This window comes from Talpa occidentalis, unplaced genomic scaffold (genome assembly GCF_014898055.3).
Source record: "Talpa occidentalis isolate TD23 unplaced genomic scaffold, MPIMG_talOcc4v2.1 talOcc4.14, whole genome shotgun sequence".
NCBI lineage: Eukaryota > Metazoa > Chordata > Mammalia > Eulipotyphla > Talpidae > Talpa > Talpa occidentalis.
In genome coordinates this window covers 43,810,268-43,823,865 of record NW_023601433.1, presented here as the reverse complement: position 1 = coordinate 43,823,865, position 13,598 = coordinate 43,810,268, and the positions used below count along the sequence as shown (strand labels likewise).

The 13,598-nt window shown below is 40.2% G+C and overlaps 1 protein-coding gene across 1 annotated transcript; it reads right to left on the bottom strand.

Moving 5' to 3' along the window:
* Window positions 1–1,195: 1,195 nt before the first annotated feature.
* Window positions 1,196–11,760, bottom strand: LOC119244144 (60S ribosomal protein L23a-like). Its single transcript, XM_037509822.1, has 4 exons — window positions 11,725–11,760; window positions 3,966–4,157; window positions 1,908–1,992; window positions 1,196–1,383 (listed from the first exon to the last, which is right to left on the bottom strand). Exons 1-4 carry the CDS (start codon window positions 11,758–11,760, stop codon window positions 1,196–1,198), a joined length of 501 nt encoding a protein of 166 aa, XP_037365719.1.
* Window positions 11,761–13,598: the final 1,838 nt, after the last annotated feature.

The window sequence follows — 13,598 nt, the reverse complement described above, 5'->3', positions numbered from 1 at the left end:
GCCCGCTGCTACCCTCAGCAGTGTATCTCAGTCGGTCTGCCTGTTGTTTTCCCCACTCTGTATCTGGTGAATCCTCTCACTCCCCACACCTCTGGCTTGTACCCCAGTCCTTGTATACATAAATAAATAAATATTTTTTAAAAATAAAACAAATACACTTGAATGTTACAGCATACAAAAGGAAAGGGAGAGATGAGATACTTAGCAATCACTCTTGCTTAATACTAAAAGAAAGAAGTATGAGGAGCCAAGTTCAGCCCACATCTGGTGAGTCACCTTAACAAAAAACAAGGACTTGGAATTTCATTGTAGTTCAGTGCCTAAGGAAGGTTGTTAATGCCATGGCTGAATGACTTGAATGAAGAATCCATTTCTAGAACACATGTCATCTTCTCCACACCTAGGAAGGAGTAGACTTTACTATTTATCAGTCAGCTCATCAACTGAATTTTTTTTTTAAACTTTAATATACACCAGGACCTCCCCTGGTGGAGGAGCAGTTGAGCGCTGGGCTGTGACACTGCCTGCAGCCTCTGCAGCGCCGGTTTGATCCCCAGCCACTGGCAAGGGTCCCACATGGAGGGGCAGACCTCTCCTACAGTGCCCGCTGCTCCCCTCAGCAGTGTATTTTGGTCCATCTGCCTTTTCTGTTCCCCACTCTGGCTCTGGTGAATTCTCTCACCCTCCTGGGCTTCTGACTGTACTCAGTGCTTGTATAAATAAATAAATAAATATTAAAAAAATAAATAAATAAAAATAAATCTTTAAAAAAGAAAAACAAAACTTTAATATATCCCAAACAAAGGTACGCTTTCTTCAAGTGTTCTTTTTTTTTTAAGATTTATTTATTTAAGCATACAAGGACTGGGGTACAGGCCAGAGGTGCAGGGGGGAGAAGATTCACCAGAGACAGAGTGAGAAGCAGAACCAGGTGGATCTACTGAAATACACTGCTGAGGGGAGCAGTGGGTGAGACAGGAGAGGTCTGCTGCGCCATGTAGGTTAGCTCCCTGGCTGGGTATCAAACTCATGATGCAGTAGTTGCCCATAGCTTCATAATGCTGAGACTTAACCCCTTGCACCACAGGCGAGGCCCCCTGGATGGTTTTTTTAATGGTAAAAAATATATATATTTAACCAGCTGGACTCAGTTTAGAAGAGTCCCATTTTGTTGGCAACATCCAACCCATCATAGTCACGAATCAAACACAAGCTTCTTCTTCATATCAAGTCTGGATGTGGTGTTGACCTTGGCCACATCAATGTCATAGAGCCTGTTTGACCTGGTGCTTGTTACCTTAACATCTATGGAGAACACAATTGTGCTGCTGTCTTCTAACTTCTTCATGGCTGACTCAGTGGTCAGGGGATCTTGATGGTTGTCTGGAGCCGTCCAGAGCACGCGCCATGTTGCTTATGCATGCCATGAGTTAAGCTTCGCTTTACTGTTTTGCTTTTGGAGAACCACAGGTTTTTCCTGTAAATCACATGAGAATGGAAGGTACGGGGGGAGGAGCTACCAGGATATAAGAGGAGAACACAGGAGAGAGAGGGGAGAAGAAAAGAGATTTAAGAGGAGAACCACGAGAGAGGAGAGTGCTGCGAGAGGAGCAGAGAGAAGGCCGGGGAAATAAGAAAGACAGGGAAAAGAAAGACATGGAAAAGTAAGAGAAGGAAAAGGAAAAATAAAGAAGCATGCATTAGCGTCAAGTTGTCTCAAGCCCCTCATTTCATCCTCAGCCCTTCTCTTTTCATGCCTACAAATCCCACAGGTCGGGACAGATGGTGGCAGAGGGGTCAAGCTTGTTTCTCCTGAGGGTGCTCTTCTAGGGATATTTGGGTTGCCTTTGGAGTTGCAATGTCTCAGGCCTTCAGAAAGTAGGTTCTTTGTGTGTGGCTGTGGATACCTTTCAGGGCAGCTTGCTTGGCCTTCAAAGCTTTGGCTATGGCTTTGCGAAAATCAGGGACTTCCTTCTTTACTTTTGGCATCATCTTCATAAAAAGGGCCAAATGAATTTTTCAAAGTTTAGTATGATGTTAGGTGCTGGTTTTTCTTGAATGACCTTTATCATATTGAGGTATTCCCTGTCAATTCCTAGTTTTCTGAGTGTTTGTATCATGGTAGAGTGTTGGATTTTGTCAAGTGTCTGCTGTGCTAATTGAGGTGATTGTGTGATTTATTATTTTGTTCTATTAATGTGGTGTATTACATTGATTGATTTTCTATTTTGCATTCTATTGCATTCATGGGATATATCCAGATTGGGCCTTGTGTATAATCCTTTGTAATATGCTATTGAATTTAATTTGGTTGTATTGTGTTGAGAATTGTTGCATCGACATTCATAACAGTTACTGCTAGTAATTTTCTGTTCTTACAATGGCCTTACCTGGCTTTGGTATTATATAATGTTGATCTCATAGAATGAATTAGAAAATGAGTTTTCTTCTATTCTTTGAAGAGTTTGGAGGAATTGCTATTAATTCTTTTTCAGTGTTGGGTAGAATTTACTACTGAAGCCAACTAGTTCTGGCCTTTTCTTTGGGTTTTTTTTTGTTTGTTTGTTTGTTTTTTTCTTTTCTTTGTTTTTGATTAATGATTCAATCTCTTTACTTGTTATAAATCTGTTGAGATTTTCTATTTTTTCTTGAATCTGTTTATTTAATGTGTATGACTGGGTCCTTTTAATAAGCAGACAGATTACATTAATGTCTTATAGCGCTCCCTCTATTACTATCATTTTTTCAGCTACCTTGCATCCAGATTTAACTCAGTGTTTCTTCAAAGTAAAATCAAATTCCTTATGTTTTTTGTTAACTTGTAATGTTTTCCCTGTGAGTGTGTTTTATCGGTTGAAACCCAATTAATTTATACACAGAATGATAGAAGTCTCTCTCCTTCACTGAATCATCAATTACTCATTTACCTTTCAGATTAATGAGGTTTCAGAAGGAAAATAACAATGGTAATTATTGAAAGAACACCGCCACAACTAATTGGTTGTTAGGTACCAGTATCTTCATGACAACAGGGGACACTCGCTTTTACTACCAGGATCTATTTGATTGTACTGACTGTGGTGGTAGCTGTAAACATGTTTCACAGGGTCTGTTCTAATTAAAAGCTTCATAAAATGCTGCTGAATTCCCTGCTCCAAAACATTTGACTCATTAAGAGAGTCTCACATCAGTTAATGATTCAATTAGCTAAAGTCATTTAAACTAAATCCTTTATCAGCATTATATGTTGGCAAAGGTACAAAATTTTTGCCTTTACATCTCATAAAATCTCATACAGTGGCACAAAGAGAATTTCCTATAAGTGTTAAATAATAAATTTTTAGAGGAACTTGAACTTTGCTTTAAGGGCAGCCAATGGAGGAGATACTGCCCACCAATCACTAGATTGCCTTAATGCTCTCTATTCAATGGCCTAAATGCCTGCTACAAATAGCAAATTGTGAAATAATACCAAGGATACCATTTCTATTTCCAGATCCATTATTTTATATTATTTATTTATTCAATTACTTGTTCTGTTTAGGATGTTCAAGAACAAATTGAGCGATAAGTTGTTCCTCAACTCCAAATAACTAGGGATGCTATTAAAAATCTTTGAGCACTGGTACTGCAATGATGCTTTCAAGCAGAATGGACATCTGTCATAAACAAGCAGTCACTCCTAGACCAGTATGAGTGTGTGTATGTGCTTGTGTGAATGTGACAATGATATGTGTTGCTTATGTAGTGTGAAATAGAAAGGAAGTCCATTAGGCCAAGAAGAGAAAAAGAGATGGAAAAAAGTGAGGGAAATAGTGTCCACCCAAGTTTGGAGCTACACTGGCAACAGGGCACTGCACTATCCACCAATTATGATTAGTGTATTTAAAGCTATATATTTTTTTAATTTTTTAAATTTTAATAAAGTTCAAGTCAGCACACACAGCTCATTTCAGCTCCTTTACTGCCAAACCTGGGGGCAGGGACTGCTTCAGCTTCTCTGCCTTTTCTTTATCTGTGATGACCAGGGTGTACAGGTATCCCCTGCATTGGACTTTAAACTTCACATTATCCTTGTTTTTCTTGATCTTCACAGATTTGGCGTCCTTTCGCTGGGCGTTCAGGACTGTGTGGCCAGCACAGCCACTGGCTAGAAGCTAAATACATTTTTTTTAAAAAAAGCTTTCAATTTTTCAAAGTGCTGTCACTTTAGCTCATTTTATCTTCAATATCAAAAAGAATAATCTTACTTTATAGCTTCCCTAGAGAACTATGAAGATAAAAGGAAGTTGTTTTCTAACTCTCAGGTTGGATACCTTCTTTGTCTACAAATGACTTGGGAGTGAACAAGTTTCCCAGATTCCGGGTAGAGACTCTTGTCCCTGCACAATGTGAATGCAGCCACTTGAGAAGTGAACACGATCCCGCCACACTGAACTTCTCGGGATATGTGCAGATGTGGAGATTTTGCTTCTTCTGCCACCCTAAACCAGCTCTGTTAGATCACTCCTCATTCTGATTGTGCTACTCTCTCTAGACATATGTTCTGTTCCTGACTTGTCTCCAGCTCAGATTTTGATAATCCTCCTGAAGATACAATACTAGTTGGCAGCTATCTCTAGGTCTAGTGGTTCCTGTGTCAGTTCCAGTAGATAGATGAATGGGTCTTCACTCTGTGTGACTGAAGATGAGCATATTGTTCTCATGTGTAGCGTGAATATCTTTATTTTTTGTTTTTGTCAGTTGGGGAAGTTTTGTGAAACCCATATTCATCAGATATTTTCAGCCTTTTTCACTATTTTCTGCTTTTTCACTCAAAAAGCAGAGTCATGTTTATAGTGAAGGTTATGACAACTATTGTCTCCTTCTATTCCCATGTGGGTTGCATTATTATTATTGAGGCAACAATGGTTTATGACACTAAATGTCATTCAGAGGTATAGGGTCACACTCCTTCACATGTATGTGACCACACCACACCCACCACCGACACGCCCATAGTCATGTGCCACAGTCCACTAGCCACCCTCCTCTCTCCATCCTCCCTTGGTAGCCCCAATTCTACAGTCAAACTTATAGGGTTTGCCAAATGCCCCCAAATAGATGACTGGATCAAGAACATGTGGTATATATACACAACGGAATATTACTCAGCAATCAAAAAGATAAACTCAAGCCATTTGCAGCAAAATGAACAGAGCTGGAAGGGATCATGCTCAGGGAAATACACCAGAAAGAAAAAGAAATACCAGATGGTTTCACTTATAGGAGGAATGTAGAGGATCCAAATAATGGATCAGGGAAAAAAAGTTATTATAATAAAGTGAAAATTAAAATCAACAAGCAACTATAAACCAGAGACATTCTGCAGTGGGGGAGAAGGGAGTAGGATCAAAACCCATGGGAAGACTGTAGTGATGGTACACAGGTGAATTGGTAGTAGGAATTTCATGGGACTATAACTGAGATGAGAAAGCATACATTGTAAAAAAAAAAAAATGAAGAATGATGTAAAAAATATGTAAAAAGAAAAAAGTTCTAGGGTTTGTTATTGGTTTTGGATCTGCCTGACTGTTTGTTTCTCACATTCTACATATAAGTGAAACCATTCATTATTTATCTTTCTTTTCCTGATTTTTTTGCTTATCATAATCCCCTCCCATTTTGTAACAAATGGCAAAATTTCACCTTTTTTTTTAAATTTATGTATACAAGATCTGGGATGTAGGCCAGAGGTGCAGGGCCTCTTCTAATCCACAATTAGGATATACTTTTCCAATTCTTTGTGTCATCTTCTGTTTTTTTAACAGTGTCTTATGATTTTTATTGTATAGCTCCTTCACCTCCTTTGTTAAGTATTTAGATTAAGTGTTAGGTGTTTAATTCTTATTAATATAATTATAAGTGGGATCACTTTCTTGATTTCTTTCTCTTCTAGTCCATCGTTTATATATAAGAATGCAACTGATTTTTGTAAATTGATTTTGTTACCTGCCACTTTACTGATTTATTGTTTCAATTAGTATTTTAGTGGCATCTTTGGGTTTTTATGCATATTATCATGTCATCTGCAAATAATGATAGTTTTGTTTCTTCCTTACCAATCTGGATTCCTTTTATATCTTTCTCTTGCCTATTGCTTTAAATAGATTTCCAATACTATGTTGAATAGTATTAGTGGAAGTGGACATCCTTGTGCATTTATGAGGCCTTGGAGAGTTACAACACTTATGCATTCACATGGGGTCTGTTATTTTTTTCCTTTCTTCTTTCAAAGCCTGTCCACCCTACAACATGATTATAAATTTTGTGAGGATGGCAATGTCTGGGAAGTATCAAGGATCCTGCCATGCATGCCAAAGTCACTTTAACCCTCACTCCTTCCAAAGTTACCTTTGCCCTTTTATAACCATGTGTTGACTCCTAAGGTTACTAAAGCTATATGATTTTACATTTGCCAATTCTGAAGGCACTGTTCTCTGCCAATGAAGTGCTTCTAGATGTGTCCCTCTCTGGGTGCTGTAAATATGTCAGGGCACTTGAAGTACTAAAGCTTGGTCATATCCTATAGAGGTTCTGTTATAGAGCAACCCCGATATTAAACGGGTTCCTGGCTGTGGGTCCTCACCCGCGCGCTTTAAAGGGACTTATGAATACTCTACTACAGACACACGCAAAAGGGTTAATAAAAGGTTTATTTACAAGAGAAAAAGAAATAAGGAAAATGTACAACTCAGGGAGAAAATAGGGAAATAAAGTCTTTAATGCGTCCTACCCGATCCGACGACCTGGAAACCCCAAAGTCACTCTCAGAGCTAGACGGACGCCGCGAGCTGGCCGAGGGCCCCAAAATGGAGAGAGCCCCCAAAGCCCACGTGTCTGCCTTTTGTATCCACCTGGCTGCTTAACCCCACCCTCAGGTCCCAGCCACCTTCCCTTTGGTGGTGATGGGATTTGGAGTTCCCAGTGTCTTTGGCTTTGACCTGGGGTGGGGGTGGAGTCCACAAAGCCTGTATGGAATTAGCTTTGGGACTGCCTTTTCCCCCTAACAGTTCTATTAAGCAGAAAGCTTCTGATATTATAGGAAAACCCTTTTCTTCCACTTTGATGTCCATCTCTGTTAAATAACTCTCTGAACTTTAGAAAATGGGAAAGTGTAAGATCATATGAACCAGAAAATATACACTCCCTTCCCCTCCCCCTCCCTATTTTTTCCCTCTTTCTCTCTCTCTCCCTCACATTATCACTCTCTATCTCTCCATTTTTTGTGACTATTTAATCTCTGACCATTTCAAAGATGGGGTAGGACAAATTCACAAGCAGAGAAACCATTGCTATCAGTGGAAGAAATTAGAAGTACTGGATAGAAAAAATACAATGAAGGCTCAGTTGAAAATATCTTACAGAAGTACTGGTATGAAAAATGAAGTTTTTGAGCCTCCCCGGTGGCACAGCGGTTGAGCGCTGGGTTGCGAAGCTGCCCACAGCCTCTGCAGCGCCGGTTCGATCCCCTGCTGCTCCCCGGTCACTGGAGGAGGGTCATGCATGGTGCGCAGACCTTTCCTGCCGCCCGCTGCCCCCCTCTGCTGCACCTCCCCCTGCAGTCACCTTTAGGGTTAACCGGCCCTAGGTCCGGCTGGGCAACCAGCGCCCAGGGGGAGAACAGCAAAACCCTACCTGCTGCACCTCCCCCCGCAGTGATCTTTAGGAATGGCTTTCGCCATGGTCCCTAGGTCTGGCTGGGCAACCAGCCCGCAGGGGGCGGAGAACAGCATAACACCCTGAAGCAGAGGAAGTTCAGCGGAAGTTCCCTGAAAAGGCAGAAGCTTATCAAAACATAACGACCACCAAGAACCACTACAAGAATGCTAAAAATCTTATCCCGTCTTTCTAGAACTACAAACTTTAATCCCTTATCTGTCTTTCTAAACTTCCTTCTTTCTTCTATAATGGTCATCGTTTGTTATGTAGATCACCTCCCTGATGGTGATAGACTGAGCCCATGAGCAAGCTAATTTCTTTGATATTCATTCCTGTGCTTTTGGAAAACATATATATACTGGTCACAAACTCAAAGAAAATTACACTCAGATTTTCACTCTTGAAGTGTGTCTGTTTGTCATTTCTTTCGCCGACGCCCTGACCACCCTGCACGCTTCTCTCAACCCTGAGGTGGCCTCATCGTCTACTGCTGTGCTGGTCCTTGGCACCCCTCAGCAGTGTACTTGGTCTTTCTGCCTGCTCTGCTTCCCGCTCTGGCTCTGGTGAATTCTCTCACCCTCCTGTGCTTCTGACTGTACCCAGTGCTTGTATAAATAAATAAATCTTAAAAAAAAATGAAGTTTTTATTTTTCATACATCTCTCCCTAGACCTCAGAGATGAAACCATAGAGATGGGTCAAAGGGATAGCTTTGGTAGAAGAATGTATTGCCCAGGCTTCCCCCTCCTAAGATCCAGGCTCTAATAGTGGACATGACAGTGTGCCAACTTGCTTTTCCTGGATGATTTCTTTCTCAGAGAATCTTTCATATCATAAACTCATGGCAGGCCATCCCAACATGAAACCTACAAGCATGCTTAGTGTGACTGTTCCAAAAATGAGTAAGCCTTGGCAATCTGTAAGATATGTAATGACTTATTTTTTCCCCATAATTATAAAAGGGAAGTATAATTTCTGCTTCTATCAATGTCTAAGTTTCTTGCAATGATTAATCACTTGGAGCTTTTGCAAAATATTTTAAGGGCCTTTCAAAATGACAATGATGTAAGTAGAGAGCATCTAATTAATCTATCATACCATTTTAGTTTGGCTAAAGAAATTTATGAATGCCTCGATTTTTTGTGTAATTCTTTATTTTACTAAAATGCCATGGAAATAAACTTTCACTCTTTAAATCAAGTGGAGAGCTCTATTTCTGGAATCATTACAGGGTAACCCAAAGGGGAAATGGAGTGACCTGGCTGCATGCTTAAGAATTCAGGAAAAGATTGTAGACCAGGCACACAGAGAAAATGAGAGGAAGAAGACACACAGAGATTAAATGGTCAATACATCCTACTGGTAAAGCCTTCTGAGCTAAGATGCCAGCTACAGGCTGGAAGCAGGAAAAATCAAGAGAGTGCAAGTCCACATGTGGTCAGTTTTATACCCAGCATGGTTGCTTACCTCCACCCTTACTTAGTTCTCAGCAACGCTCCCTTCAGGATGTCAAGAGTCAGGTATGATGGAAGTTGTGATTCTCAGTAAACTGTGCTCTCTTTGGCATGGAGGTAGCGGGGGGAGTTCATAAAATATCAGTGGGTGGAGTTGATTCAGGATAAACTATTCCTCCAACAGAATCACTTACATACAAGCCTCCCCAATAGAAGGAACATGAAATAGGGGACATTGGGAGAATCTTATTATACTAAGCCCTAAACCTTTTTTCCAAGTTAAAAAATTTTATCCATAGCTTTTCATTTTTTCTAACTCCTACTTACCAATTTTCTTAAACAAAAAGAAAAATTCTCTGAACATGAGATGTAATCGTGGTATGTTTTGATATAACTTAGTAAAAAAAAGTGTTGGAAGTGAATTTTTAATGCCTTACTTTGGTTCCTTTTGTTCATGGCTATAAATCAAACTTAGCAGCTGTTGACTGTCAACTGTCTACCTCTGCTTCAACTTGTCATTAATGTCCTGATTATACAACCTGGTGTCTGCCCAGCACCTCCATTTAGCATCATAATAGATCCATCAAGCATAATTCTTTTCTATTTAATTGAAGTATATTGTATTATAACAACGCTGTTAATGTCTGCATGAAACTGTCTCTCCTTGCATTAGGAATTCAATAGATACATATCGAATGAATAAATGAATAGCTAGGCATTATTTATTTATGCATACAAGAGTAGACCAGAGGTGTGGGGTACTGAGAGGATTCACCAGAGACAGGGTGGGGAGCAGAGCAGGCAGAAGGACCCAAGTACACTGCTGAGGGGAGCGGCGGGTGAAACAGGAGAGGTCTGTGTTCTGCCCAGCGTCGACTAGTGCAGCCCCCAAGGACACACAGACAACTGCTGTAAGAACACAAAGGAGTTTATTATGGGCTCGAGACCGGGCCCTCGACACGCACCAATGTAACGGTGGAGGTCGGGAGCCCTGAACAAAGGAGACAGGGATCTTATATAGGGATACAAGTAGATTTCTAAAAATTAAATCATGTTGGCAGTCATTCATCAGTTACATAGGTGCATCATTCATTGATTACACAGGTGCATTTCTTAATAATGGTGGGTACACAGTTATTTTATGGCTAGTTTGACCCCATCAGTGGCCTGCATTGCTCAGTTCTATTTTATGGCCAATTAGACCCATTACTCGGCTCCACTGTGGCTGGCCATCAGAGATAAGACCACAGTGGGGTGGGGGTCATAAACCCTCTTTGGAATGCAGGCTAATTAGTCTTGAGTAAGCAAAACTTGAAATACTAAGATGGCGGTTATACACAAGATGGAGGAATAGTGGCTAAGTCTCACAGTCTGCTGTGCCATATGGGTTTGCTCCCTGGTCAAGGATCGAACTCATGTTGCAGTGGATACAGATAGCTTCATAGTGCTGAGACTTAACCCCTTGTGCCACCAGGAAGGCCCTAGACATGTGAGTTTTAGAGTTATCAAGTCCAAGATGGGATCTGGCTCCTTTGTTTACTACATGAGTTCTGGAATTTCAATATCCTTTCTGATACAGCTAGATATCAGAGAAATTAGTTAAATCCTCTGAGCCACAGTTGTCTTATCTATAAAATAGGGATAACTGTGATACTCCTGTCAGAGAACCACTGAGGGGATAGTGGATTACTACAGAGAACGTGCCTAGAACAGAGCTTGAGATGGTTGAAAGGATTAGTAATTATTAATACACAAACCCTCTCCAGAACAACTTTAAAAATTTTAAAAATCTGTTATAAAATAATATCACTTTAGTCTTTATAATTGTTCTTAAACTTTATGATGGCCCATGGACTTACAAGTGAAAATTCTGGGGAAAAATCCAAATATTTACACATCATCAACTTGGGCTCTTCTTGTTCACACAACTTTTGAACCATATTTCTCACAACCTACTGGCAAGAAGGGAAGGAAGGAGCTATAATTAACCTGCTTTTTACTGATGGCAAATCTCATCTCCAAGAGCCGATTAATTCTAGGTCAGTAACTGAATTGGGAGTTTTGTGTTAGTCTGACAGCCTATCTTAAGCTCTTCTTGAGAACACACAACACATTTGACTTGTTCACTTCACACAGTGAGTTTGTAATCTGAAAACATCACATATGAACCTGACTTCATTCACCTACTACCTACAATCAAACTCTCAGCTCAGTTCTTGTGTCCTAAGTTGAGGACTTTGAAGTCTGCCCTCTGTGTGAGTACTTAGGGATCTCAGAAACTTAATCAAATTGTTTATATTGGATCCTTGCTTTTTGCTCTTGCTTTCCAAGGATTTCTCCTCACTTTCCAAGAGATGCTTACTCTTATCCCTGTCTTCTGGTTGTTTTCAAGCCAGAAAAAACTTTTTTTTTTTTTTTCCCCTATCTGGGTTACAGTTGTAAAAAGTCGGAAACTAACTCCATTCCATTTTCTTCTTCCAAGTGTTGACTTCCCTCCGGAATGTGCCTGCTGTTTTTTTTTCTCCCCAGACCAATAAGGTAGTTGTCATCACATTGTGGCCAATGCTTACATTGTCATCTCTGGGCATAGGAATTGACTCAGCCATACCATCAGTGAAAATGAATATTTTTTTTTGTTTTTTTTTTAAGATTTATTTATTGGGCCTCCCTGGTGGTGCAGGCAGCTGAGCGCAGTGCTGCAAAGCTGTCTGCAGCCTCTGCAGTGCCGGTTCGATCCCCGCCGGCCTCAGAGCAACCCACATGGCAGCAGACCTCTCCTGTCGCACCTGCTGCTCCCCTCAGCAGAGTATTTCGTCAGTCTGCCTGTTGTGTTCCCCACTCTGTCTCTGGTGAATCCTCTCACCCTCCTGTGCATCTGGCCTGTACCCCGGTTCTTGTATAAATAAAAATAACTCTAAAAAAATAAAAAAAAAGATTTATTTATTTATGCATACAAGAACTGGGGTACAGGCCAGAGATGCGGGTGATGAGAGGATTCACCAGAGACAGAATGGGGAACAGAACAGGCAGACTGACTGAAACATGCTGCTGAGGGGAGCAGCAGGCAAGTCAGGAGAGGTCTGCTACACCATGTGGGTTGCTCCCTGGCCAAAGGGGATCAAATTCATGCTGCAGAGGCTGCAGGTGCTTCATAGGTTGCGTCTTAACCCCTTGTGCACCCAGGGAGGCCCAGAAATGAATAGTTTTAATCCTATATTATCACTTACTACCTGTGTGAATTTTGGCAAATTACTTAAAATTAATCTGCCTCTTAGTTTCTTTTTCTGTTAAATGGGAAATATAATATGACCTATACTCTTGTTTAGATTTGTTAAAAGGACTTCAAAGGGTTATCTGACATAATGCTTCTAAAATGTTTAGGGAAATTACTGTTATCATTGTAAGTCTGAGTGTTATTTTGCAACTGTTTTGAGATTACTACCAATATGTTTAGCCATTTCCTCAATGAATAATTATTATGATGCATTTTGAAATTTCAGCAATTTATCATCTGGGATAGCACTAGAGATATTCACTGATAAATTTTCGTAAATGTATTAAGTCCCCAAATCTCAAATCACCATTCTCATTTCAGGTAATGTTCCCCTAGTTACTCAAATATTATATCACATTGTATCTTATTTCCAGTGGCCTATATATAATAACCACTCCATAAACAGAATTGAATTTATAGTTTGTTTCAAGTCTCTCTCAAGCATTTATCACAATTTACTATTATGAAGAGAAAAATGTTAGGGTTGACTTTTTCACATTTTACAGTCATATACCAGACTATTTTGTGATTGCCTATTCTTTTCAGAAGCCAAAATTACAAAAATGTGCTGCCTAAAAAACCTTATATTTTAGTTGGTGTTTAAAACATTTATTTTATAAATTTATCTTAGATCAGAAAAATTAATGCATATAATAATGTGTGAATATGATTATATAGCAGTTCATTAGTAGTCCTTAGAGCATTTAGCAAAACCTTTAAAACCCGAAAACTTAATCATGTATTCCCCAAGGCATGAAAAAGAGAAGAATCTTTTGTTTCAGTTATGACTTAGAGTCAAGACATTTTAAAAAAAAGACACCTTAGAACAAGGGCTGAAATAAGTGGGGTTTATATTTTTCATGCAATGAAAATCCAGATGTAGGGAGCATGGACTGGTACAGTCTCCCAAGGGGGTCAAAAGAAACCCAGGTTCCTTGGATCAATCTGATCCCCCAATGTGAACATGTGGTTTGTTCTGCTGGTCATAAGATGGTGGCTCTGAAAATTGTGTCTGCATCCCAAGATGATAAAGAAGGGTAGTCCGGGGCCTCCCCTATTGGTGCAAGTGGTTGAGTGCAGCACTGTGAAGCTGTCCGCAGCCTCTGCAGTGCCACTTCAATCCCTGCTGGCCAGCGAGGGTCCCACATGGCACAGCAGACCTCTCCTGTC

What these genes read in the sequence shown, in the direction of transcription:
- LOC119244144 (XM_037509822.1), bottom strand. Translation starts at nt 11,760, where the DNA reads ATGGCTGAGTCAATTCCTATGCCCAGAGATGACAAT. An exon ending in CTATGCCCAGAGATGACAAT is followed by an intron (nt 4,158 to 11,724) that starts GTAAGCATTGGC and finishes AAATGTATTTAG; the next exon opens with CTTCTAGCCAGTGGCTGTGC. An exon ending in CCCTGCCCCCAGGTTTGGCA is followed by an intron (nt 1,993 to 3,965) that starts GTAAAGGAGCTG and finishes CTTTTTATGAAG; the next exon opens with ATGATGCCAAAAGTAAAGAA.